Source organism: Terrapene carolina, unplaced genomic scaffold, assembly GCF_002925995.2.
Source record: "Terrapene carolina triunguis isolate 2854851 unplaced genomic scaffold, T_m_triunguis-2.0 Scaffold93, whole genome shotgun sequence".
Classification (NCBI taxonomy): domain Eukaryota; kingdom Metazoa; phylum Chordata; order Testudines; family Emydidae; genus Terrapene; species Terrapene triunguis.
In genome coordinates this window covers 16,891,211-16,918,144 of record NW_020664444.1, presented here as the reverse complement: position 1 = coordinate 16,918,144, position 26,934 = coordinate 16,891,211, and the positions used below count along the sequence as shown (strand labels likewise).

The 26,934-nt window shown below is 41.1% G+C and overlaps 1 protein-coding gene across 1 annotated transcript in view; it reads left to right on the top strand.

The window, feature by feature from the left end:
- The window catches only part of IQCK (IQ motif containing K), a 93,507-nt gene that overhangs the window by 59,577 nt on the left and 6,996 nt on the right, over positions 1-26,934 (top strand). Inside the window, exon 8 of the mRNA XM_024204679.2 lies at positions 5,501-5,612. Within this exon, the coding sequence (XP_024060447.1) occupies positions 5,501-5,612 (112 nt within the window). The remainder of the gene's footprint in view (positions 1-5,500; positions 5,613-26,934) is intronic.

The window sequence follows — 26,934 nt, the reverse complement described above, 5'->3', positions numbered from 1 at the left end:
ACAGTGCCTCATTTTCCCCTCTAGTTCTTCCCGGTAACATACTTTCACTTTCTGGGGAAAATGTCAGAAAGAGCCTCAAAGACCATCAGAGTGTTGAAACAGAAGTCTCCTACAGAAGCAGGGTTGATTAACTTTTGGAGGAGGGGTGTCATTTTTATAGAAATATTCTTGGACACATATCCTGCATCCTCAGAGTTTTAGTCACTAGTTTTGGCTGGAGAACCTTGTTCTTTATGGTACTCAACTAGAACATGCTCCCCATGAGCAAAGGTAAAAGGAAGAGCACTGTGCCTCACTCAGAAGCACAATGAAGAGACTCAATTTTCTTCTTTAAAAGAAGAATTCCACTGTTTTAATATTCTCTGGTTTAACTTTCTTGATAAACATTCATAAACTGATGGGAGAAACAAAAAACAAAAACCCCTCTCTCCCCAAATCTTGCTTTCTTCTTATTTTCTTGTGGGCTGAAAAGCATGATCAGAGGTAGAAAGTTTAAAGACTGGTTCCAAAGGGAGTTGAAGTAGTAGTGAAAATCTGAGATACTACCAACAACTAATCTAGAAGTCTGAACCTTATCACAGATGGGTAAAGAAGAAGCTGTGAGATCAAACTGAATATTGTAGGTTTTCAAAAGCTAAGTATTAACTGTACTATCAAAATATAGCAATGAACATTTTATTACCATTTTTCTACTACTTCTTGTGTGGCTTGTTAAAATGAAGGAATAAAATACAAAATTGTTAATTAAAATATATAATTAATCATCATAAAAGATAGTGATTTACACCTTTGTGTGCTGCTACCCTTTAGCCTGATCCTGAGTAGGGCAGACTTCAGTGGGAATAGAGGACACTCTTTACCTTGCAAGATCAAGCTCTTACTGATGAAGAAAGATTAAGCAAACATGGTAGCTTACTTATGCTGTAGGAGATGCAAGCATTTGTGACAAAGTTCCTCCTCTATCTTGGTGGGTCCTGCACTTATTGGCGGATTTTCTTGCCTCAGAGATTCACCATGTGGGTTGGGGAACAACCCAGAGACCTTCCCCTCTGGAAGAACCCACAGTCCAGATCAATTGGGAGGTTTGGGGGGAACCCAGGCCCACCCTCTACTCCAGGTTCCAGCCCAGGGCCCTGTGGACTGCAGCTGTCTATAGTGCCTCCTGTAACAGCTGCATGACAGCTACAACTCCCTGGGCTACTTCCCCATGGCCTCCTCCAAACACCTTCCTTATTCTCACCACAGGACCTTCCTCCTGGTGTCTGATAACGCTTGTGCTCCTCAGTCCTCCAGCAGCACACCCTCTCACTCTCAGCTCCTTGCACCTCTTGCTCCCACTCCTCACACTCCCACCACAAACTGGGGTGAGCTCCTTTTTAAAACCCAGGTGCCCTGATTAGCCTGCCTTAATTGATTCTAGCAGCTTCTTCTTAATTGGCTCCAGATGTCCTAATTGGCCTGCCTGCCTTAACTGGTTCTAGCAGATTCCTGATTACTCTAGTGCAGCCCCTACTCTGGTCACTCAGGGAACAGAAAACTACTCATCCAGGGACCAGTATATTTGCCCTCTACCAGACTCCTGTACCCCACTGGTCTGGGTCTGTCACACATTATACATGTGAAAAGTGAAATGAAGCTTAGTTCATGAATAAGAAGAAACGAGGAAGTAATCAGTGGTTCTTCGACATACTGCTTAACAAATGTAGTTTGCATTGCAGTAGGTACTTAGAATGCCCAAACCCAGAAAATTTATTTAAAATATTTCTTTTTGAGACTTGTACTCAAAAATTATTTTATTAAGTAAATCTATATTTTCATAAGAGAATTCCCTGTCCCTTTATATTCCTGGGCAGAAACATGGGTGGAATTGTTAACATCTATATTGGGAGGTTAGAAAAGATTAATTTAAAAATGTGTTTCAGTTATGACAGGTTTGTATGTAAGGATGTTTTCATCAGGCACAAGTGTGATTGTTGGGAGGTGTTTAAGTAACCTAACCTCTGCCAAATATGCACATTAGTTAAATTTAACACCACTCAGGGCCTTATATTAGAGACAAGATCACAAAATGTTTAGCAATGTATAATTTTATAATAGATAGTATAGATTCATTAGAGCTAGGAAGGTCATGCTGGATGTATCTACTGGAATTCTTGTGTATCCTTCCAAGTAAGTGGTCTGAATTGATTGGCTGAATGCATATTGTCTGCATTTCAAAAAAATGTGATAACGCACCATGCATTAGATTGGTCTCTGAAGTCAGAGAGCATGGCATATGGGGGAAACTGTTAACAGAGTAATGTTAATGATCTTGACTCCTCTACTCATTTTTTGGCTTTGCCATGGGCCTTAAAAAGAAAGCTTATGCACGTTTTGCTTGATGCAGCATTCTGCAAATGTGCATGGATGAAAGCTCTTCTCATAAAAATATAAACTGTGTGAATTGTATTGGAAACAGCTTTTGCTTAAATTGGCATTTCTGAATCTCTAGCTGGTGACCACTATTTTTCTGAAAAGTGACATCATTTGTGACACCAACAATATTGGAACCTTGATCAGCGAGTACAAAGCGATCTCTACTGTGTAATTACTGTGATGTTGTAAATTTAAACTCAGCTGTTCAAATAAAAGTTGAGGGTGGCTTAGTATCTTAAGCCTTAGGTTTAGCATACCTAGACTTTGTAGCACCATAGATTCAAAACCCAGTGGTGGTAGACCTATTCCATTATTCCTTTAATGTAGAATTGAGTTTTATACAATTTGTTTTATGTTGGTCTTCTGAAAGAGACATGAAAAGCAGGTCCTGTCCACGCTGCAGGGCCATTATACACCCCAGGACATATTTTAATGAGTAGATATTTCTCTAGTGTCTTTGAGCAAAAATGGTTTTATCTCCCCCCCATTATGCAGTGTGCTGTGCCGCAGTTGGAGTCTAACCCAGACCTGAATGCATTTCATTGCTGCTATGTGTAGATATGACCCAAAAGTTACTGTATTGAGAGTATTAGATGAGGCAGGATTGTAGTATCACGTCTATAATTTGTAAAGTGTTTTGTGATTCCTTGGGATCAAAAGCATTATGTAAATATCAAATGTCATTATTTATTTTGTATGTATTCTGATTGTTTAAACTAGAATTAAATCAGAATAGAAATGATTTACCTTTATCTCTGACAAGTTGTTCTGATACTTCTGCTGTCATCAGTGATGTCCCTTTTCACAAGATACAGCCTCTGCCAAAAGGCTCAGAATAAATGAGTGTGACCCAGGCAATCAATAGAATGTTTGCTGCATTTACAGCAAATATAGATTCATTCTAAGAGGTTTGAGTTTTTTAACAGAAAAGCTACACTCTTACTTTAAAACTGGACTTGTTCAATGGTTCACATCTTAGTGGTCTTCAGTGGGACAAAGACATGGATTCATCCCCATACCTTGATTACTTGCAAAAAGATTTGCCTGCTGGCTGTTTTGCAGGTTATTGTCTGGTTAAAATTATATTGTGTTTATAAAGCAGAACTAATTTCCTGGTGTATTGCCAAAGATATATTAAAATAATTTGCTGAATTATTAAAAAGTTGATATACTGTAATTGGAATTGACTCTTAAATTCATACCAACTCCTTTACTGAAGGTGTGACACATGTATTCCATTCTTTTTTTCTCTCATTTCTATATAAAATTGCATTGTTCTAGGAGCATGTGTTCATTTTTTGCTTTTAATATTGGACCCCCAAATATACGAAGTCTCCTTTCTGACCCTGTCTCAAAGTTCTTATCTTTGCTGAAGTTTGATTTTTCATTCTGTGACCAACATTTTGTGTCTAGCAGTCACTTTGTGGTGGATGTGTGAAATGTTCCATTTTACTCAGATATCTGATAGGTTTCAGAGTAGCAGCCATGTTAGTCTGTATCCGCAAAAAGAACAGGAGTACTTGTGGCATCTTAGAGACTAACAAATTTATTTGAGCATAAGCTACAGTCTAATTCATCGGATGCATGTAGTGGAAAATACATAGATATTTACACAGGAAGATATATATATGCACAGAGAACATGAAACAATAGGTGTTACTATACACACTATAAGGAGAGTGATCAGTTAAGTTGAGCTTTTATCAGCAGGAGAGAAAAAAAAACTGTTTGTAGTGGTAATGAAAATGGCCCATTTCCAGCAATTGACAAGGAGATATGAGGAACTGTAAGGGGGGCGGGGGGAATAAGCATGGGGAAATAGTTTTACTTTGTGTAATGGCCCATCCACTCCCAGTCTTTGTTCAAGCCTAATTTAATGGTGTCCAATTTGCAAATTAATTCCAATTCAGCAGTCTCTCATTGGAGTCTGTTTTTAAAGTTTTTTTGTTGTAATATTGCAACTTTTAGGTCTGTAATTGAGTGGTAATCCACAAAAAACTGGTATAGGTTCAGCTACACAGGAGAATCAGCTTAATTGTCATTCGCCATCCTGATAAACAGTTTATAGCCTGTTCCTGCTCCCATTGAAGTAAGTGGGGCTGTATCTATACTTTGGATATTCTGAAATTCTCCCAGAGTTGCTCTAGTATTGGTGCTAGGAATGGTGGGAATGCTAGGATAGACCAGCTGCAGGCATGTTTACCACAAAGTCATCTTACCCTGCTTTCAGCAGGTCAGGATGAGACAATGGTAAAAAAAAGTGAGGTGGGTCTAACCAATGGGAGCGGCACCACTGCTAGACCAAGGGTTAGAGCATTTCATAAAATTTTAAATGTAGACATGGCCTGGGAGTGTTGTCATTATCTTCAATGGGAGCAGGCCCTTCATATGGATGATTGACAAAGAATAGATGTCATGAATGCATTTCAATTACTCTAAATAATGGATTAATGGCATGCCTCTTTGTGAAAGTCTATTTAAATTGTAGGACTGGGGTTGTCTGCAAGCCTATTTGCAACTGTTAGCAGGTGGGAACTGGTTTCTTAGCATTAATTTCCTGCTGCATGGCTCTTTGTTTGCTACATGTTCCCCTCCTGCGCTATTATGGCTGCTCAGTGGGTTGGTAAAGGCCGTAATGCTTTTAAGTACAATGCTTAATTTTTTTAACAATTTAGGAAATATGTAACTGTGTGCCATTACATAGCATTCAGAGGAGTCCCTGCTAGCCATAACTGGCATATGTTTTCAACAGGGTATGTCAATTATGTGGATTTTGCTTCTGTATAGACTGAATTTTTTAAGCCCTTGGGGCTAGATTGTGCGTTTACATCTGGTCCTCTATAATGAGCAGCCCAGGGAAAGAATTGTGCCTCAGAATGTCTTATCTGCTTTTCTTGAAACCACATGTCATTGTGACTTACTCTACACCTATGTAATTCCATTAACTTTTGTAGTTACTCCTGAGTTCCAGTTATAAGTTTCATTCTGCTTTAGTTACATAGCTTTGTTATAGTAAAAACATTGATAATTCATTTAGGGAGGACACAGGTACATTTCTTACAAGAGCATGTTTTTCCTTTCCCAGGTCCGCTGTGACACTGAGGTACAAGAACTGCGGCAATGGCAAAAGCAATTGAGAGAGGACAAGAACATTATTAAAAGAGTGCAAGAGTTCTGGACTAAACAGGAAAACAAAGGTAGGTTGCCCAAACCAGGGATTAAAGACTTTGTAATTTAAATGCTAAACATTTTACATGCACTCAGATGTATGTACCACAATGATAAACCGATCACAAAGGACAATCCAGGCAAGGCATAGGTTTTACTGAAATACTTTACTGCTCCTTCAGAATTCCTAGTTGCGTTTGTAACTTGAAATGCTAATACAAAATACAGTACTGGGCTAGATTCTCAGCTGGTGTAACTTGTCATAGTTCCATTGGCTTCAATGAAGCTATGACAAGTTACACCAGCTGAGGATATGACCCAGTATCTCTTAGGGCCCACTGGGCTCAGACTTCTCTACTAGATACCACCACATTTAAATACTGATGTTGCTAGCAGGGTTCTAAAATGGTTTTCCTGAACTTGAGGACTTTTCTGTCTGAGAACCATTATACTGGTGTTATTCAAATTTTATCCTTTGTTCAGTGTAGTTTATTTGTAGTAGAGATTGGCTGGCACAGTTCTCAAGAAAAGAACAGGGAAATTTTTTTCCAGGGAAATCATGTGAGAACATGACCTATGAAGGAAGGCTGAAAGAATTGGGTTTGTTTAGTTTGGAAAAGAGAAGACTGAGAGGGGACATGATAGCAGTTTTCAGGTATCTAAAAGGGTGTCATAAGGAGGAGGGAGAAAACTTGTTCACCTTAGCCTCTGAGGATAGAACAAGAAGCAATGGGCTTAAACTGCAGCAAGGGAGGTCTAGGTTGGACATTAGGAAAAAGTTCCTAACTGTCAGGGTGGTTAAACACTGGAATAAATTGCCTAGGGAGGTTGTGGAATCTCCATCTCTGGAGATATTTAAGAGTAGGTTAGATAAATGTCTATCAGGGATGGTCTAGACAGTATTTGGTCCTGCCATGCGGGCAGGGGACTGGACTCGATGACCTCTCGAGGTCCCTTCCAGTCCTAGAATCTATGAATCTATGAATCTATGTTAGAATGCTGCTGCTGATAATAATTGTATAACCAACTGTTTGATCCCACGGTGGACAGGACTTTACAAATAGGGTCAAAGTCTACCCTCCGTTTGTCTTCATATGTGCAAGCACATTCATAGAAATTAGAGAGCGATTAGATGGATCATGATCCCTGTGATCTACTGTAAAGTACAGATACTTTAGAACTGTTCATTTAGGGCTTGTCTACACAGCGCCATTGTAGAGCGTTCTAATGTGTTGTGCTCTAACTGTCCCATATCGACCCTGCTGGCGTGAACTGAAAGAGACCTAGTTCGCATTAATGTAGTTCTATTTGAAGCAGGACTACATCGGTGTGAACAAGGTACCTTTTTATTCATGCCAGCAGGGTGTACATGGGGCAGTTAAAGTGCAACATGTTCGAGTGCTCTACAATTCACACCTCCGTAGTCTGGACTGCAGTGACATGGTGAAAAAATGTGTTGGGAGCCCTGAGTTGGTTGTTGGTTAATTTAACTTTTCTCATTCCAATTCATGGAACATGCTTACATGGAGTTCTTTTTAACACAAGAAGTGAATGAAATAGCTAGAAATTCTGAACACAAGTTCCCCCGGATAAATTCGGGTAACTACTGGTATGTTGAAATGGAGATTTTTGAAGTCTGACCGTTTCACAATTAGTAATAGGGAAAAAAGTTCTGTTAGTTTCATTGTTTTATATTTAGCTGTTCTTTTTAATTAAATAGAGTTTATCATACTAATGTGCTTATTTGAAAACATAATGAGTTCTGGAATAAAAAGCTTGTTATTCTCAAGAAGTATCCCGCATCAGATATGACATTTAAAAACATCTGAATTTAAAGAGCATTTAATAATTTTATTACACATAGAACTTAGATTCTACTGTAAATGATTAACCACATGCAATTCCTACAATAACTGATATGAAACCGATATTGTCAAAGACCTTCTATAGCTATTGCTAATTCCAGAACAGTTCTGTTTTCCATAATACAACACATGCTATTCTATGAAGTTGTTTAATTATAAAGTAATCTGTGCTTTGTAAGTGGAATTTATAACAGTCAGGTCATTAATTTAATGTGCTGCAATTATTTTTTCACTTATGTTTACTCTGCATCCAATTTTTGTCCCTCAGTCATGAGCTTACTATCCTAGATGGATAGCATGAAAATTCCTTGCATTTTCTTCCTTGTGCTTGCCACCTGTGCCCTGAGATTTCACCTGTTTGTATCTTAAAATCCTTCCATGGGAACTTTAGCCTGAGGATGAATACTTGTGACAGGAAAATGTTCCTCAGAACATTGTCTTCTAAGAAGGCCAGCTCCATTCTCAGCTGTAAATGTCCATTACTAATGATTATCATTGTGACCATTGTGGTTACAATATCATTGTCATAAGCCCTTTGGTTCCAACTTTGCAGTTTAGTTATTTTCCTTAGTTATTTTCTTTGCATAATGCCATTAGTGTACTATGCATTCAGGCTCTGATCATGCAGGATTTTCCCATATGCTGGACCTCTGCACTTGGGTAGAACCCCATTGATTTCAGTTGGGCTCCATGTGGGCTCCTCTGTGGGATTTGTTGCAGGCTTAATGCCTTTATCATTTTTATAATGATGCTGAATATAAAAAAGTGATTGCATATATTGAAGAGTTCCTCATGTAACCGTATCTTAGATTCCCTAAACTCCCCTCTCCCCCTCACCCTCGGAAGACTATTAAGTGTGTAATTGACCTTCTTAAAAATTGAGCTTCCTAAAAATGTGTGAATGTATAGAATTGCTTCCTATTTTTAACTACATATGTGCATGCATTGCATGGTAGTCTTGAAAAGATACAGTCAAGGTGACATTGTAATTATATTTTTGTAGTGAAGCATTCTGATAATGTATGTTAAACACCTGCTAGAACTGCAGTCAGAACTGGAACAGACTACCAGTAAAAGACAATCAAAGTGTACCAAATGATTTTTTCCACTAGATTTATTTTAACACATACATAGTTATATGCATACAATATGGATGTGTGTATAAGTATCTTATTAAATAGTGCCGTTGTACTTAGATTTCATCTTCCTCTCTTCAGTATTCCTGGTGAAACCAGGAACATATGAACTCATTTTATGCAACAACCATGCAGCCAACTCCACCCAAGGGTTCTGGGTGAGGATATTTTCAGGTGTTGTATTGGATTTGTGGCATAATACAGACTTTCTCACATTACACTGAGTCAAGCTCTTCTAGGACAGATACAGTGTTAAATTGCCATAGCTGCATCCGTTTGTTTGTTGATTCATTCACTCTGAATAATATATTTTAAAACCTTGTGATAAGAATTGCAAAAAAAAATATTGAACAAAGTCCAGCCTGTAGGAGGTTGCTAGCACATTGTTTACTTCAACAAAATGTGCTAATTTGTAAACTCACTTTGCAGTTAGAAGCTGTTTTTTTTGATTTGGTGATAATCATCCTATCACATGATTTTATCAGGACACATGCACCCAGGATATATAGCATGTGCTTATGTCCCATTGACTTCAAAACAGAACTTCAGTGGAACTTAAGTAATTCATAGGCTTTCTGTCACCCCACTGTATAGGGGACAAAGTTCACATTTTATGAATGAGGCTCTATTTTTAACATTGAGGCAAAATGTGATTATAATTTGTAGCTGGATATTTCAGGACTTGGTGCTGGTGTCTCTTCCTCCAGTTGTCCATCACACACATTCCTATCATGTATTCAGTAATAAAACACATATATTGGAATATATTTTCCTTGTAGTACTTGAAGAGCTAAATTCACAGCATTTGTTAGCATCAAGAATTTTCACCCAAAGAATCACCAGGCTCCACTGACCAGGTGCATCAAATAGTAGCAGGTAGCGTTGGGTAAATTTTTAACTAGATAGTTTAGGAGACAGGCTCATGACTACAATTAACAAAAACAATGATGAATGGCAGCCACTGCAGCAGTTCTAGACATCTACATGAAACACAGAAATTGACTGTAAACAGCAATACCAGTAGGTTGCATTTGACAATGAAAGGCAGGTTTGAGTCTGAGGTCAGTCAATGGAAGTTCACTGTTTTTTCTTCCACAATATAAGTAGAATTTTTGAGAACACCAGGATGGAAATCGCAGAGGCTGCGAAGCACCAATTAAGGATGAATTGGATGCATACAACTCAGTAAAAAAAACCTTGAAAATTAGAGCCATCATAACAACTAAACATTCTTTCAATAGAATTTTCCAAAATATTTCTGATATGAATTCTTTCAAACCTTCCAGTGTTATGTCAAGGACTGCTCTGGATCTAAAGATGACTGTGTATGTGCGGGTATATATACATACTATTGTGTTGTTATTGGATGTGAGGTATCATGAGCTGCTAAATTCAACTAGAAACAGGCATGGTACTCTACATTTAGGACATGTTGAGGGCAGAAGTGGAGTTTGCATCATTGAAGTACACATTTCAATATCACTACTGGGTCCAGGGTAGTTCTGTGATCTCTTTTGACGAAGTCTTCAGTCATGTCAAATTATGGCAATTTGTTATAAAGGCTGTACAGATTCACCATATATGCATTAATATTTATACTGCAGTCTTACACAGAAAAGGTCAGGGTTTTGTTTGCCAGCCTACACAGCTGCCTCAAGGATATTTTATAGCTGTGCACGCTTCATTTTGCAGTGTAAAATAACACAATGCATCAGGAAAATTTATATTTACATATATAATATGCATGTGTATCTGTGCAATAGTGCAGTAGAGTTCTTGTTTTAATATCTGAAGGGAAGGGGATTAGAGGAAATGTTCAATAACTGTATACGTAAAAATTAAAAAATAAATCCATCACAGATACATTCTCCTCTCCCAGCAGGCTTAGCTGAGATCTAAGGAAAACTTTGGCAAAACCTGCTGCGATTTTCTTCTAGCACCTATGGAATTCCATAGACTATTAGTCATGGTTTTAAAATGGTTCAGTTTTTATCTGCTTTTTTTGTACATCTGCATTTTTGAAGAACACAAATATGGATAATTCTGGAATATCTGAGAATTGTGGCTCCAAAAATGGCATTAGAATCTATAAGCAACCCACATAATGTGATGTATTTCAAATGTTTCCTAATAAATTCACCTGTATTATAGATTAACAAAATATAGGGCCAACTTCTGCCCTCAATAACACCCGTGTAATTCCATTTATGTCAATTGCCCAGAATTTGCATTTCTGAAGGGAACATTAGAATTTGATCCAGCATGTTTGCTAATCCATTTTAAATGACTTAAGCTGAGTGTTTGTGTTCTGGGCACATTTTTCAGTGTGTTAGCATTTATATTATCTCATCAAAGCATGGAAGCTTTTTACATGGCTAACTCCCATAGATATCAATGAGAGTTATGCATATATGTCTCCTGCTTATTGATGGAAAAACAAGCCCCTAAATTAGGATCATACTAGTCAGAGAGAGAAAACAGTTATTCAATTTATCAAGACCATCCTACTACATATTTATGATATAGTCCCCTGAAACAGGACATATTTGATATTAAACTGATACTACGCTTGATCTTAGCTCAGCTTGTCTACACATTGTTACTCCTGAGGGAATTCTGTGCCAAAAAATTAAAAATTTGGTGCCAAAAAATAATAATAATGTGCACAATATTTTAAAATTCTGCAAAATTCTGCAAATTTTATTTGTCAATAAATAAATGTGACTTCTGCATGGCAGTGGGGAGCACAGGCCACTGGCTGCATTGAGGTGGGAGATCACCCTTAAGCCCCCACCTCTCCCAATACAGGGACTCGGCAGTGAGGCTGCACAGTCTCAACCTTGACACAGTGCAAGGGCTGGGCCTGCCCCTCTGCGCCAGGTGCACCAGGTGTGGGTGGGCAGGCTTAACCTGGCATGATCCAAGTGTGGAGGGGCTCGGTGTGGGGTGAGAGGTTTTTGTGTGGGGGAATCTGGGTGCAGGCGGCTCAGTGGGAGATCTGCACAGGGGCTCATTGGGGGGTTCCAGGTGCAGGAGCAATAGGACTCTGCAGGGGGTCCAGGTGAAGGTGGTTGGAGCTCAATGGGGGGGATCTGGGTGGGGAGATGGGGCTCGGCGGGGGGGGGGTCTGGGTGTGGGAGGCTCAGTGGGGTGGTTCAGGTGTAGGGGCGTAGAGCTTGTCAGTGTGAGGGTTCGATGGGCCTGCTTAATTGGGGAGCCCCAGCTACTGTCAAGGGGATGCTGCATGCTGGGCTCCCGCTTCCCCCTTTTCTTCCCCATTTCATCCCCCTCCACCACTGCCCCATGCCCTATCCCCTCACTCCAGGGGTGCTGGAACAATGTGTATAGTGAGGGTGCTGAGAGCCATTGAACCAAACTGTAAACCCTGGATATGATAGAAACCTCCTCAAGCCAGGGGGTGTGGCAGCACCCCCCGCAGTCCTAGTTCCAGTACCTATGTCTTACTCCCACATTCCCCTCCCCCTGCCCTATTCCACCCCCAGGGCCGGCTTTAGGCCAATTCAGACGATTCGGCTGAATTGGGCCCTGCGCTAAGAGGGCCCTGCCCTGCAGCTCTCCACCCCGCCCTCAGCTCACTTCCCCCTCCTCCCCTCCCCTCCCCTGAACGCTCCGCCCCCTCCCCTGCTTCCCGCGAATCAGAGAGGGCGGTGCGGCTCCAGCCCGGCCCCCGCGGCGCGGCTCTGGCCCAGCGCGGCCCCCGCGGCTCCAGCCCCCGCGGCGCGGCGGGGCTCCGGGCCGGACCCAAGCCCGGCAACCCCAGCCGGAGCGTGGCTCGATTCCTGGGGGCGGGGCTTTCAGCAAGCCCCGCCCCCAGGAATCGGGCCCCGCTCTTGCTAAAGCCGGCCCTGTCCACCCCCACTTCCTTCCCCACTGCCTCTTCCTCCCCCCCTCTCGCCCCCCCTTCCCTCATTTCCCCCTCTCCCCCTTACCCAGCTCCACCACAGGCACTCACTGTTGCATAGAAAACAGGAAGGCTCCCAGCACGATAGGTCCCAGGAGGTGGCATTCAGCTGCAGAGTCAGTAGAGCCAAGACGCAGCCTCCTTCAGCTGGGCAACTCTGTGCTTGCAGAAATTGGGGTGGGGGGATGGCACGTAACCCCTTGTGCTCCCCATGCCTCACCTCTGTTGGGGAGGAAATCTCCCCCCAAAACTGCGCCCATGGTCGTCCCCGGATACCCCCTCCCCAGCACGGCTTCCCAGGAATTCGGGGGAGGGGGGAGGAGAGTGTTTTCTGCATGCAGTCCTGCAGAATTCCCCCATGAGTAACACACACAGCACTGCAATGGCACAGCTGCACTGATGCACCTTTGCCACCGTAGCACTTAGTGAAGACACTACCTACACTGACTGGAGAGCTTCTCCTGTCAGCCTAGGTACTCCACTTGCCCAAGAGGTGGTAGCTATGTCGACATAGCACTGTCTACACCAGGGGTGTGGTCAATATAACTGCATTGCTCAGGGTGTGGCTTTTCCACTCCCCTGAGCGACATAATTATACCAACGTAAGTCTGTCATGTAGACCCAGCCTTAATCTTTCAAAGTTAATATACTGTAAAGACAAAAACAGAAGGCTGGTATGCCAATATCACAGCTGTAACATACTCCTTTGCTTCCTAGGCCAGTGGGGACTGAGAATTCGGCAAAAAGAGTGTGATCAGCCCCTGGGGAGGAAATACTTTATGGTTCTCTTGGGTGAGGCCTCTGTCAGTTAGGAGCTTTGGTATTAATGGGCATGTTCAGCTGTCCTTTTAGGTCACTGTGAAATGAGGTCTTTGGAAAGGGAAGAATCTTAAGAATCACAAAAACAATGAGGAGTCCTTGTGGCACCTTAGAGACTAACAAATTTATTTGGGCATAAGCTTTCGTGAGCTAGAACCCACTTCATCAGATGCATGGAGTGGAAAATACAGGAGCAGGTATAAATACATGAACAGATGTGAGTTGCCTTACCAAGTGTGAGGTCAGTCTAACGAGACAATTCAATTGACAGCAGGATATCAAGGGAGGAAAAATAACTTTTGAAGAGGTAATGAAAGTGGCCCATTTCAGACAGTTGACAAGAAGGTGTGAGTAACAGTAGGGGGAAATTAGTATTGGGAAATTAGGTTTAGGTTTTGTAATGACAGACAACCTTGCATCCTCAGTCAGATGAATAAGAGAACTTCCTACGCGATTGAAACTGTTCTACCCAACTGCCTTGCTAGCAGTACATCATGACAACATTGTTTGAGGACCACATTTTCAAAAGCAACCCATAAAATGGTGCCCATTATTTGTCACCTTTTGATTTTCATGCATATAAAACCATGGAGTTGTGAATGCAGCCTGTATTTACACATGCAAATAGCATAGCTACCAGTTTATACCGTGTCTACCCAGTTTATATGCACAACCATAGGCTGCATGCAGAAGTCAAAGTTTCAGGCATGCAAAATCTTAGACGTGAAAAAGTAGAGATGAAAATTTCAGAGGCCAAGATGAGGACTCTGAAAATATGGACCTGAAGCAGGGGTGCTGGAAGAATTTTTATAGTGATGGCCATTGAACCAAATTGTAAACCCTGTATATAATGGAAACCATTTCAAGCCGGGGGTGCAGCAGCACCCCTAGTTCCAGCACCTATGACCTGAAGGGTTGTATACAATGGATTGCATGCTGTGGCAATTAGATTCAATCAAAGAGCTGCTTTCATACTGAAGAAGTGGAAACATTTCCGTTATCTATATTTAAACTAATTTGGGGTAGATATGGAGAGAAGTTTTCCTTTGCACTCTGCCAATTATTTCAGGATGAAAAGTTTTCTCCTTTATTCCTTTTATCATCTTCACCCATCTTTCCACATATTGAATTCATTATATTTAGGTTAAGGAAATCACAGGCCAGGTCTACACACAATAGTTGCACTGGTTTAACTAAAGCTGTGATTTTGCACTGATTTACTTAAACTGGTGCAACTTTGTGTGTGAACAGTCTTTTATCGATTGAAACCTGACTTACATCAGTTTAGCTTGCCCAGGTTATTTAATTGCACCTGCAAGTACTTAACAGGGCCAGTTAAACCAATATATCCATGTACAAGCACAAAGGTGTACTCGTTTAACTAAATCATTGCAACATCACCACTTATTTAAACCAGTGCACTTTGTGTGTAGACCAGGACACGGCATTTGTAGTGACAAAAACTTTGATGGCACAAATAAAGGATTGCATTTCACAATAAGAAAAAAACCCAACTTTAATATTCTATAACTACATTTAAATTCATAATAAATGTTTATTTGCTACATTACAATAAAGATTCATTGAAATATTGTATTTTTAACCTTGTTATTTATTTAGTGTTGCAAACAGTGTTGAAACTAATGATAAAGAAAATAGCTTTTAAAACTGCAAGCTGTAGAATAGCTTTTAGAAATGCTAACTCAGGCAGTAATGTGATTCGGTTGACACTACTAGAATGATCAGCATACCTTCCATCAAAATATCTGCCAAATAATCTGTAGTGTGAGCTAAACATCAGATTTTGTTGTGTAGTATCTATCAGTACATGCAATATAAACTTGATTTCAGGAGGACCCATTGGACAAATATTTACATTTACAAGCTATATTTATGTTTTCTTGGCATCTGTCCCAATGAATGTATCAAAAAAGTAAGCATGGGGTTATGAATTTAACCATTTGTATAATTTAACATAATTTAACATTTTAAAATGTGTTCTTATTTATTCTGTTTTCAAAGGAAATAGAGTTATGGAAATTAAAGGAAGATTTCAGGGAAATCTTTTAAAACACATTAATTATTATTTGGCCAAATACTGAAGTTCTTTTTATTCAGTCCTTACTGGGGCAAAACACCAGTGAGAGTTTGCCTGAGTAAGGAAGGAGGCCTGGATCCACAAAGGGAATTAGACATTGCAACACTGAGTGTTGTTTTACTTCTAGGCCCTAGTAAATCACTGGAACAACAATGAGATCCACAAAGCCTGGATTAAGCACTAGGCTCCGTATATAATGAATGAGGAGAGATAGGCACCTAACAATGGGATCCACAAAAGCTAACACGCTAGCCAATGGGAGATGCCAATGAGAGGGCTGTGTCCTAAGCCTCACACCTCTCTCCGAGTTCAGGTCCTAAGAGCTTGTCTACAAGATCAGCACTGCTGTGCCTCTGTAGCACTTGAGTGTGGACACTACCTACACCAGGGGTTCTCAAACTGGGGGTTGGGACCCCTCAGGGTTGCGAGGTTATTACATAGGGGGGTCACGAACTGTCTGCCTCCACCCCAACCCCCGCTGTGCCTCCAGCATTTATAATGGTATTAAATATATAAACAAGTGTTTTTAATTTACAAGGGGGGTCGCACTCAGAGGCTTGCTGTGTGAAAGGGGTCACCAGTACAGTAGTTTGAGAACCACTGACCTACACCAGCGGGAGGGATTCCCCTGTCGGCATAGGTAATCCACCTCCCCAAGAGGCAGTAGCTAGGTTGACAGAAGAATTCTTCTGTCAGCCTAGCACTGTCAACATAGGGACTTATGTCAGGTTAACTATGCTGCTCAGGGGTATGGATTTTTCACACCCCTGAGCAATGTAATTATGATGACCTAATTACCCAGTGTAGACCAGGCCTTAGTCTGGGTTTATCTACTTGCACTCCACAGCTGGACCTCTTGCAATCCCCATTCCTGGAATCAGGTGGCTTAGGCACCTAAATAGTTCTTATAGGAAATGCTGGCAAATGAGGAGTAGGTGCCACCTCCCTTATAACTTCTAGCCCAGTGGTTAGGATACTTACTTGGGATGTGGAAGACCCAGGCTCAATTTCCCCCTCTGCTGAGGGGGGGAAGGATTTGAACAGTGGTCTCCCACTTCTTGAGAGTGCCCTAACCATTGGGCTTTGAGATAGTCTGATATGGGGCTCCATCAATGGCTCTGCTGTTGAAACTGTCACATTTTGGATAAATAGTTGAAGAGTGATTAGATCGGGGGTCTGGACCTTGGGTCTCTCACATCCCCAGTGGGCACTCTAACCCCCCGGCTAGAGAGTTGATCTCACTGTCTGGCCCAGTGACATTTAAGTGTTTATCCAAGGTGGAACAGCTTCAACAGGTGAGATTGAGGGAGCCCACATGAGACTATTTTGTAGCCCCAATAATTAGGTCACTCACTCCCCTGAGAGGGGGGAGAACCCCCCCGTTCAAATCCTTTCTCCCCATCAAACAGAAGGGGGAATTGGACCTGGCTCTCCCATCTCCCAGATGAGTGCTCTAACCACTGGGTTAAAAGTTATAAGGGACGTGGTTCCTCCTCTGGGTAGATTTTTGAATGGGGCCCAGTTTGGTGGGTGATCAGACCATGCCTACTGGATTGGGCCCTCAGACGAGATAGGCATGACCCCCGCAATCTTCCCCTGGTTTGAGGAGTGCACTGGGGCTTAGACATGAAATAGGCATCTGATTACCTGGAGTGAGGCTGCAGTGTGCATGTCCAGAGGCAGGAACTTTTACAGCAAAATTTAGGCACCTACAGAATTGAGCAGCAGCTGAGAGCAGGTTTTGTGGACCACAGTGATGCCTAAATCTGGAATTTAGGCATCTGTATCTGGGGTTTAGGTGCCAGCCCTTGCCCTGAAGTCTATGGTAGCTTTTTCATTGGCTACAGCGGGAGCAGAATCAATCCCTGAGAAAGGATTTCAGGTTTGTCCCTGGCTTCTCATGTACTGCAAGTTCCACCTCCAAATTATTCTTCTTTATTGTAAAAACTCTAAATGGGCTTGCTCCAGCCTATCTCATGCCTTTGGGATAAATCTAGAGCAGGGGTAGGCAACCTATGGCACGCGTGCCAAAGGCGGCACGCAAGCTGATTTTCAGTGGCACTCACACTGCCCGGGTCCTGGCCACCGGTCCGGGGGGCTCTGCATTTTAATTTAATTTTAAATGAAGCTTTTTAAACATTTTAAAAACCTTATTAACTTAACATACAGCAATAGTTTAGTTATATATTATAGGCTTATAGAAAGAGACCTTCTAAAAATGTTAAAATGTATTACTGTCACGCAAAACTTTAAATTAGAGTGAATAAATGAAGACTCGGCTCACCACTTCTGAAAGGTTGCCGACCCCTGATCTAGAGGAAACTAAATTGGCATAATTTCCCAATTCCCAGTCTTGGATTAAGGCAGTCTGCTCCCTCCCCACTCTTGGGCTCCATCCCAACACTGTCTACCCACACTTGGACTGTAGGTGCTTTGTCCCATCCCAGAGACAGTGACTTCCTGAGCTATCGTTTCAGGCTGTCTGCAGACTCAGGAAGTTGTCACTGCATTAATTATACTCAGTTAATGTTTTCAAGCTTTTCTTCACAACCACAAGGGCTAGAAACTCAGGGTGTTTTTTTTTAATTAAAGCGTAGATTATGATGTAATCACTTGATTCCAGGGGTAGGTGCAATCTGACTCCTTAATTCCCCACCCCGTGGTTCTTCCTAGAGTGCTTATGTGTTAATCCAGCCCTGCCATCTCTTCTTCCCCCACCACACATGTATGGTTTTACCAGGATAGAATTCCTTGACTCCCCCAGACTTACTTTTTTAGTTACACCCACTCACACCCACACCCACTTTCCAATGGTAACTTGCATCCCCTTACAAATGACCTCTGAAATTGGCCCACTAAATCTAAAGGAGTCAACATGAATATAACTCACGTGCTGAGGAGCCAAAAGAAAGGCATGTAGCAGTTACCAGGAGGGCATAAGGATGCCAATGTTAAATTAAGCCTACTTTAACATATGTGTCCATATACCTTACTCTCACACTTCTACTCACCGATTGGTAAATGGGTGCGAGTAGTCTAATCTGCACTTACTTTACACATCACCTCTGAATTTTGCTCCTTGTTTCTGCCCGCTCTGCTCCCTGTTACCTCTACTGATCTAGTGCCAGCTTCCTTGCTGACCTTTCATACAATCTCTTTGCTTTGAGTCCAAAAGCTTTCTCTGTAGCTCCTGCCATCTGGAACAATCATCCCATATTTCTCCACTGACTCTCCATCTATTTCAAATCTCATTAGAAAACATCTCTTTTCTTCCTTGTCTGTACCGTTTTAATTTCTCTCTCCCTCCGTTTTATTTTGACTTGCTCTCTGTTTCTGTTATTTAACTCTGCAAAGTGTTTTGGGATGCAGTTAGTATGAAAGCATTGCATGAAAGTGACTGTAGAAAATACTGGTGTTTCACTGGATTGAGGATTATCGTGAGGGGTGTATGCTGTACTTTCATGCTACAGTGCCCTCACAATCCAAGGTAGGGACTTGAATAAACTTCAGTTGGTCTTTAATTCTGAGACACTATTTTCCTTCTAAAATGCTGGGTACAGAGAACTTCCCTAGTGGTCAAGAGGACAACCTGATAGCTCCTTGTGGAGAACAAAGTGTCACCTTGTTAGTGAAAATTACTGTAAATACTTTAATTTTGTACAACACCTAGCCCAATAGCACCCTGGTCTCTAGGTGCTACAATAATATAAATAATAATAAATTAGAGGGGGCCACAGAGTTGCATTCAAGTCTGGATTAGGAGTAGACTAGGATATGGGTTTGAGTCTTGAGGGTGAATCAGGGGTAGGATTTGAATTCAGATTAGAACTAGTCAACATTTTTCCATATCTGTTTTTGTGACAAAAATTTGGTTTCTCAGCCCCCCCCCAAAAAAATGGTTTCTGAAATCCAAAAATATTTCAGTTTTGGAATGACAACCCCAAAAATTTCAAATAAATGATTCAATATAAAATGAAGGGGAAAAAAGGGTGACATTTTTCAAAGGAAAAAGCCCTTGACTAACCAACTTTTGTTTATCTGCAACACCCCTGAAGTCTGGAGATGTGTTTTGGGGGAGATTTTTGATTACTTTCTATTTAGCAAAACATAAAAGTCTCCTGAGAGGATGGGATAGCAGCAGCTGGGCTTCTGCTTCATTTGAAAACATTGTCCCCCACTGACTTCATTACTCAGATAGCTGAAATTCTTTTAATTGGAGCCTAGTTAAACAGGTGTACTAAATCTATAGCTGCCTTCATGTTATCTGTGATTAAAACTGGTGGGATGTGACACAGAGACAGCACCATCCTTTGTGATTTCCTTTTTCCCCAGCATGCCTTCCTGGGGCTAGCCCTTTCCATTTTGCCAGAGCCAAACAACTGTAGCCATAAGGTAGCCATTTTACAACTGGCTATGGTTTGCTGCATCTTCCTGTTTTCTACCTGGTAAGTGCTCTTAGTTCCTGTCATGTTTTTTATACCCAAGGGATAATGTTCTTTCATACAGGTCCTGAGATTTGGTTGAAGACCAGATTATATTTTTAAAGCCCAGATCTTCATTGCGGTGGTACAGAGCTGCTCTGTACCAGTTTGAGTTCTAGTGGCAGGGGAAGAGGTTGGGAGTGCAGGGACTGCAGCTGGGGCTGGCTCCTATGCAAGAAGGTCCAAGAGATTAAAGTTCCTTATCTGTTGCCCTCTTGTGCACCTATGCCAGGGCTAGGAACAAGCTGACCCTGAGCCTCATAAAACCTGAGCAATGTACTGAGAAGGAGCAGCATAGCTGTGACAGTATTGGAAATGAACAAGTATGTGTTGTGCAATGTAAGGATTTTAAAGACATTTGGTCTTTATTTTTGGAACTGTCTAAAGCCTTTATTAATCACTTGCATATGCAATATACCATGCTGACATTCTTGTCTGTTATTCTGGTTCTCTTTGTGCTGGTGTGCGTTTGGAAAAACAACTGGTTCTCTGTACCAGGTGTAGCAATTTGTATCTCAAACGTCTTTCTTGTTTTTCCACTTGCTCTCTTTCTTTCCTCCTCTTCTTGGTTTGTAAAATATCACAAAAAAGCATTTTTCTTGGAGGGGGGGGAATATTAGAAGAAATAATATATTTATTTCATCTGTGAACATTTTTTAATCAGCTATGAAACCAGCAGCTATAACAAATGAATCAAATACGTTAGCTATGTGAGATAACTTTATATGATGATGCCTCTCAATGTGTGACAAAGCAACCTGCACAGCAGGTAACTTCCTGCTTTCTAGACACAGAACAGAATGTTCCTTTATGTGCAACTTGGTTTCATGTGTATTTCTCTTTGGAGAGTGCAGCTGCATTAATATAACCAGAAATAGTTGCTTTCTTCTGCCTCGTTACTCTTCTGTATTGAGATATTTTAAAAGAAATGTCTTTAAGGCAACTATCGGGAAACAGAGGATAATAGGATACGCTGCAGTTTACCATTGGGAGGAAATATCTCTCATGGTACTTCAGGGACTGGTGATTGTGATCTTAATTAATTCATTAATGATCTGGAAGATGTGGTTAACAGCACAGCAATGAAATGCACAGGTGATATTAAATTGGCATGAACTGCAAACACCAGAGGCGTAGCGAGCACCCTCCGACCGGAGGGGGCCCTGCAAGGAAGGGGGCCCCTAAAAGTGGCAAAATAAATACCGCATTCCAGTTTCTGCATTGTAAGGGGCCCCGCCCGGACATACGTTCGGAGGGGGCCACCGTTCAGAGGGGGCCACGTTCTTTGTTGCTACGGCCCTGGCAAACACCAATGGGAACAGACAAATAATACAAAGGGACCTAGGGAGGTTAGAAACTTGGGCAGAAAATACTAAAATGAAATTCTGGGGAAAATGCAAGCTACACCATTTGTTGTTGGTGGGAGACTAGGAATACAGACATTCCAGGGAAGGGAGAAACCTTGAAAGTAGCGAACCTGAATGAGCCCTAGTTTGGGGTGATAGGCAGCAAATTAGATGTTTGCACCAGGATGTGGCAATAGCAATGAGCACCGTAATTTGAATCTGCATTATGTCACAGACCAGAGAAGTAATCGTCACTCTTTACACAGCTCTGGTGCAGCTGCACTGAATTATGAGGAGAGATTTGCAAAATTAAATATATCTGCAGATGCTAAGACAAGTAAGGAGGACATATGTCTGCACATGTTTGAAGGGTGTAAATACAAAGGATAGAGAAGGTTTGCTGAGTGTGGTATGTGGGTGGGTGGGGGTAAGAGAAATCAGTGAAATTAGGAAAGGGAAAATAATTTATGCTGAAAAAACTTCCAGACTCCCAAAGCTGCACACAAGTGGGAATTTGAGTTTATTCATGTGCCTAGATTGATCAGTGTTAACGGCGCCAGTTACACCATGTTTGCAGGATTGGATCATTACACTGGGGAATAGTGGAAGGGCGGCATAGTTTGGGACACTTTAAACCAGACTGAATACATTAAAATGTGTAGATAACAGTCCTGCATTGGCAAAAGAGAGAGCCTGGATGACCCTTGATTTTTAAAATACAGTATTTACAGATAATCTGATTTCTAAATTTTTCCTAAAATAAAAGCTTCTGTATTCAGAATTGTTTAAAATGGGCTTCATAAAAACAATCATTTGCAATGAAAAAATAAGCAAAATTTGCACGCTTTTACATTAGACCAAAAAAGCCTTACAAACCTCTTTGACACACAAGAATAATCCAAGAACAAAGCAGTGTTGATCGCTGTGTATGTGGTGTTTACATCAAGCTAATTCAAAATGCTTGAGATGGTTAGAAAGTTTAATCTTGGCAGTAACAGCTGAGAATGTGATAAAAGTCATAAGACTCCTGATGTGTATTCTGCTGGATTGGTCCACACCCCTGAGTCAGATGTCTTTGGAAAGCTAAACCCCTTGCAAGTTTACATTTTTCATGGCTGAAAAAATTAAAGGTGATAGTTTAGATTGGTTGTGTCAGTGCTCAGATAGACGACAGCTAGACATGTGATCCCCTGAGTACAGTAGTATAGAGTCAGAGTAATATTGCAGCTACTGAGTACACGAAGTAGCTGTCCGATACAAACATTCTATTTTTTCCCCAGTGTCTTTGCTTGAGGCTACGTGTCATTCTGCAACCTTGGCAGTGTTCCTTGATGGTTTCTTAATGTTGACCTGCAAAGGGAAAGAAGAGCTTGTGCTTTTTTGTGATGCAGAGAGAAGGCTGAAATAAATACAACTTAAAAAAAAAGGTGGGGGGAAGGTGCTAGTGGTGAGGGAGTGTTCTCATTTTTTACATGTTTTCTCTGGAAGACTAGTGACCAGAACACTAGTGAAATTGCAACATGATGAAAATACAAGCAGAACAGTTGAAAGGGAAAGAGGTGGGTGGTTCTTTGGGATTTTTTTGATCATTTAGGGGTTTTGCTTTATCTCCTTTTTGTTAACCTCGCTCCAGTGTATATAAACACTTGGGGGGAAAGGCTGAACACCCCTGCCTCTTCAGTTAAGGTGTAAGGGCCCACAGTAGTAATTTAATACCTCCACCAAAGCCTGCAACAAAACCAGACTTGACACTCCTGATATTTGAACAGTAAAAAAACAAGCAGGAAAATAAAATAAAACTACCAGCACCACCCTTTATGGCCACCTTCATAAATGATAAGGAAGCAAAAAAGTGCAAATTACCAATTAAAAAAATTCTTCAATACTTTCCTGGACTCCACAAGCAGTAAATGGTTTTACAACACTGAATCCTGTTTTACAAAATGTAAACCAATTTAAAAAAACCCAAAATCAAAGATTTCCTTTTGATTCAATAAATAGTTGAAATATTCCAATGTGCATTTCCAGAACTCTTCTTAATGTGTTTGGCAGGATGTAAAAGGTGGGTGGGAAGAAGGGATAACGTAGTGATTTATCAAATGCAGAGCTTTGGTACTGTTCATGCTTCGACAGGCCACAAACTACTGTAGAGCTCTGCCATGTTATTTATAGAGTAGCAGCGATGTGCATGGTGCATTACAGAGAATACATATTGCTAGCTGCTAAATTCCACTTGGTGCTAGGGCCCACATTTTGCACTGTGGTTAATGAGCAGTGGGTGATGCTTGTGCCTGCTCATGTATCTTGTGCCTGAGAGTATAAATAGGGACTGGAGAGGGGCTGGCATATTTTCTATGTAGTAGAAATTTCAGCAGTATGGTTGTCTCATAGGTGTAAATGCAGTTTCTGTGAAACCTCATCAGCAGACCTGGTAAAGGGACGCTCCTGTTTTCTGCCCAAGTTGGCTCCCTTCCATTCTCTCCAGTTGCAGAAGTCCCCCTCCTGGGCCAGCTCTCTTGCACCATTTATTGTAGTAGCACACCCCATTTTCCCCCACCCCTTCCCAATTCTGTCCAGCTCTCCCTTGCTGGCCTGCGTCCCTCCCTTTTCACCTCTCCTCCATTTCCAGACTCTCTCCTGTTTTTCCTTCCTCATTTTATAGACACAACCGATCTATATTGCTCAGGTGTTCAGACTGCCTTTGTTCTGGATTTTTCTTCTCTCTGTCCAGTCTCCTCTTTGCCTAGATTTTCATCCTATCTGTTTAGGTTTGTGTTTTGGCCATTGCGTGTTAGTTTTCCAGAAACAAATCTATTCTCTTGCTGTGGGTTTCTTTCTGAGCAGTAGGGAGTGCTGATCTCAGGTCACCAATTTCTCTGTGAGAGGATAATGGGATGCGATTAGGAATTGTTACAGTCTCATCATTATGCATTATTCGATTTGTTCCATTCTCTCTCACTTTAAGCTGTTCATCTGGTCCTTTTCTTCCAACATGTTTATGGATGTGTTGCTGCTTGTAGACTTTGAATTGTAAAGATACTGTCCAAAATGCAAGAATGTTGGAAGAATGTTCCTGCTGTTTTTGTTAGAAGCCAAATCTAAAATCAATGGGCCCTCTTCTAAAATAACCTCTGAAATGCACACATTAAAAACGATTAAGGGAAACTCAATGCTGCACATGGAAAAGTGACTGGTTTCGAGAAATTCTCTTAAGAAAACCTGAAAAAATCTGCTGTACTTCATATTTTACTGTTTCTTCAGGCTACATCGGTGGAGAACAGTAGCCAGTTAATTCATATATCTCAAAATTCTCAGCCATTGTCAGCTAGTTTCTATAGTAGGGTGTGTCTGTGTATCTGTGTATCAGATCTGGGTCCCTTAAATAGTTGTAGGCTTGACCCTAGGTGGAGAAGTCAATTTCCCTTAAATTGTTTGTGTTGCTTAAAGGAATGAAGGCCCAGGGCAAGCGTGATGCATAGGAATGGAATGGAATGGAATTCCAGAAACATTCGGAGTAAATCTAGTTGCCTTAAAGCAGACTGGGCTGCAAACTGCTTTTAAATAATGATTCTACCTGTGTAAATGGTGTGCGGAGTCCTGTGAGGTGCCAAGTACCAGTCCCATTGCTGTCACAGGCCATTGAGGGTACTCAGCACCTAGCATTGTTGGTCAGGCCCTGTATTAGCCTAAACCAGTTTCTATTTCCCTACACTACAGTCTGTGTCGGCATAATTTATGTCGCTCAGGGGTGTGTGGAAAAAACCACCCCCCTCAGCAACATAAGCCCTTATCTGCACAGTGCTACGTTGGCATGAGAAAATCTCCAGCCAACATAGCTTTTTCCGCTTGTGGAGGTGGTTTTATGCAGACGGGAGAGCTGTGTACACATAGATATAAGACTAAACAGTCTTTAAGCCAAGTATAAGCACTTTACAAACTCTTTTACTGGCTCAGAGAAGAGTCGGCACAAAGATTCATCATCCTGCTACTCTTTTTACATATATGTTGTGTTGAATCATCGTCGTTGGAGTGCTCAACAGGAGGTGCTGCTTTGGATTCATAAATAAGTGGCATATCTGTGGGCCTAACTTCTAGCTTATAGAATGTTTCCTTCACAGTATCAGTTTTCTATCACTGTTGGTTGAGGATCTCTTGAAGCGAAAGGTTTTACCAGTAGTAGCCTAGCTGGAGACTTCTAAGAGCAAGGAGCTAAAAATTAATCATTTAAAAAAGTCACTGTCTCTTTAAAAACCAAGTCTTGTTCCAGCATGACTGCTAGCAGCTCCAATTTCATGTTCAGGCTGCTTTGGCATTTCCCTGGGATGCTAGGATGATATTCCGTTCTATATATATTTTATACTAAGCCCCTGCTAATAAGCTAGACCAAATAAATAGCTTTTCTTTAATGGGACTTAATTCTCTTATAGTCTTATTGTACCACAGTCTGTCAAATCTGTGGCATTTTTCCTTATCACTTTCAAATGTTTCAATTAACTGTAATTCACTGATTCCCTATGATTTACACAAAAATCAAGGGAATGGGTGTGCAAACCTTTTTTATTCCTAGGATATTGTCAAACACCAGTTATACTGTGAAGTAGTGTATGAAGTAGGTCAAACCTTGTTCATGGTTTTGCTGAAACAACCAAATCTTCAATCAGAACATTTCAGTCTTGACTCAGAATTTGTGTGCTAGGATTGCCCATGAAAAACGACCTCCTTTGTCTCCTATAGGTGGTAAAGATGTATGAACTTAATGCATAACTAAATAGGGCACAAATGTTAATAGTAACCCTGAAGTTTTAACCATGCAGTTCTCAGTTTTGTAGCTACAAAACTCCACTGAGTGCTTTGAATTTCCCCCTTTGGCTTTACATGTTTCAGTGGGGCACCTACCAAATTCAAAGTCAGTCCTTCCCTTGCCATCTGTGTGTAAGTATTGCAACACATAGGTGGTACAGTACATAAAATGACCCATAGTTCTAAGAACATAACAGTAGCCATACTGATACATAACCATGTTTATTATGTAGCTCAGTACCAAGTACTGCTAAACCTGCTCATTCAAAGCCTGCTTCTGCTCCCATCCAAGTCAATTGCAGAATTCCTAATTGACTTCCATTACTGGTGAAGCAGGATTGCATGAGTTAGACAATGCCTTAGTACTGTGGGGATTAAAGAGGTTCTGATATATATTTAAAATATGGGCCTTTATTAATCAGTAAAAAGATAGCAATCCAGTTCTGACAACTCAAAAATGTCATAACAATTTAAAACTGTAACAAATGTGATTTTGAAATACTGAAGATATGAAACCCTGGAAAAATGGGAGTAAATATTGAGCGGTATTATACCAGTGCTACCAACCCCAAACACTCAAAAATCACGAGTCAAGCCTTAAAAAATTGAGATTGTCTTAATTATGAAATTTTATTTTTAAGATTTGAGATTTTATTTGTCTTCTGGAGTCTGAGCCTTTAGATTACATTCATGTCACCTTTTCAACCATGATGGCTAGAAACTTACTTAAGAATAAGAATCTTAGGTTTCCTTTTTATTTATTTATCTATTTATTATTTGTATTATGGTAGCCCCAGTCAGGGACTAGGAAACCATTATGTACAAACACAGAACCAGGGCCGGCTCTAGGATTTTTGCCGCCCAAAGCAAAAACAATTTTGGCC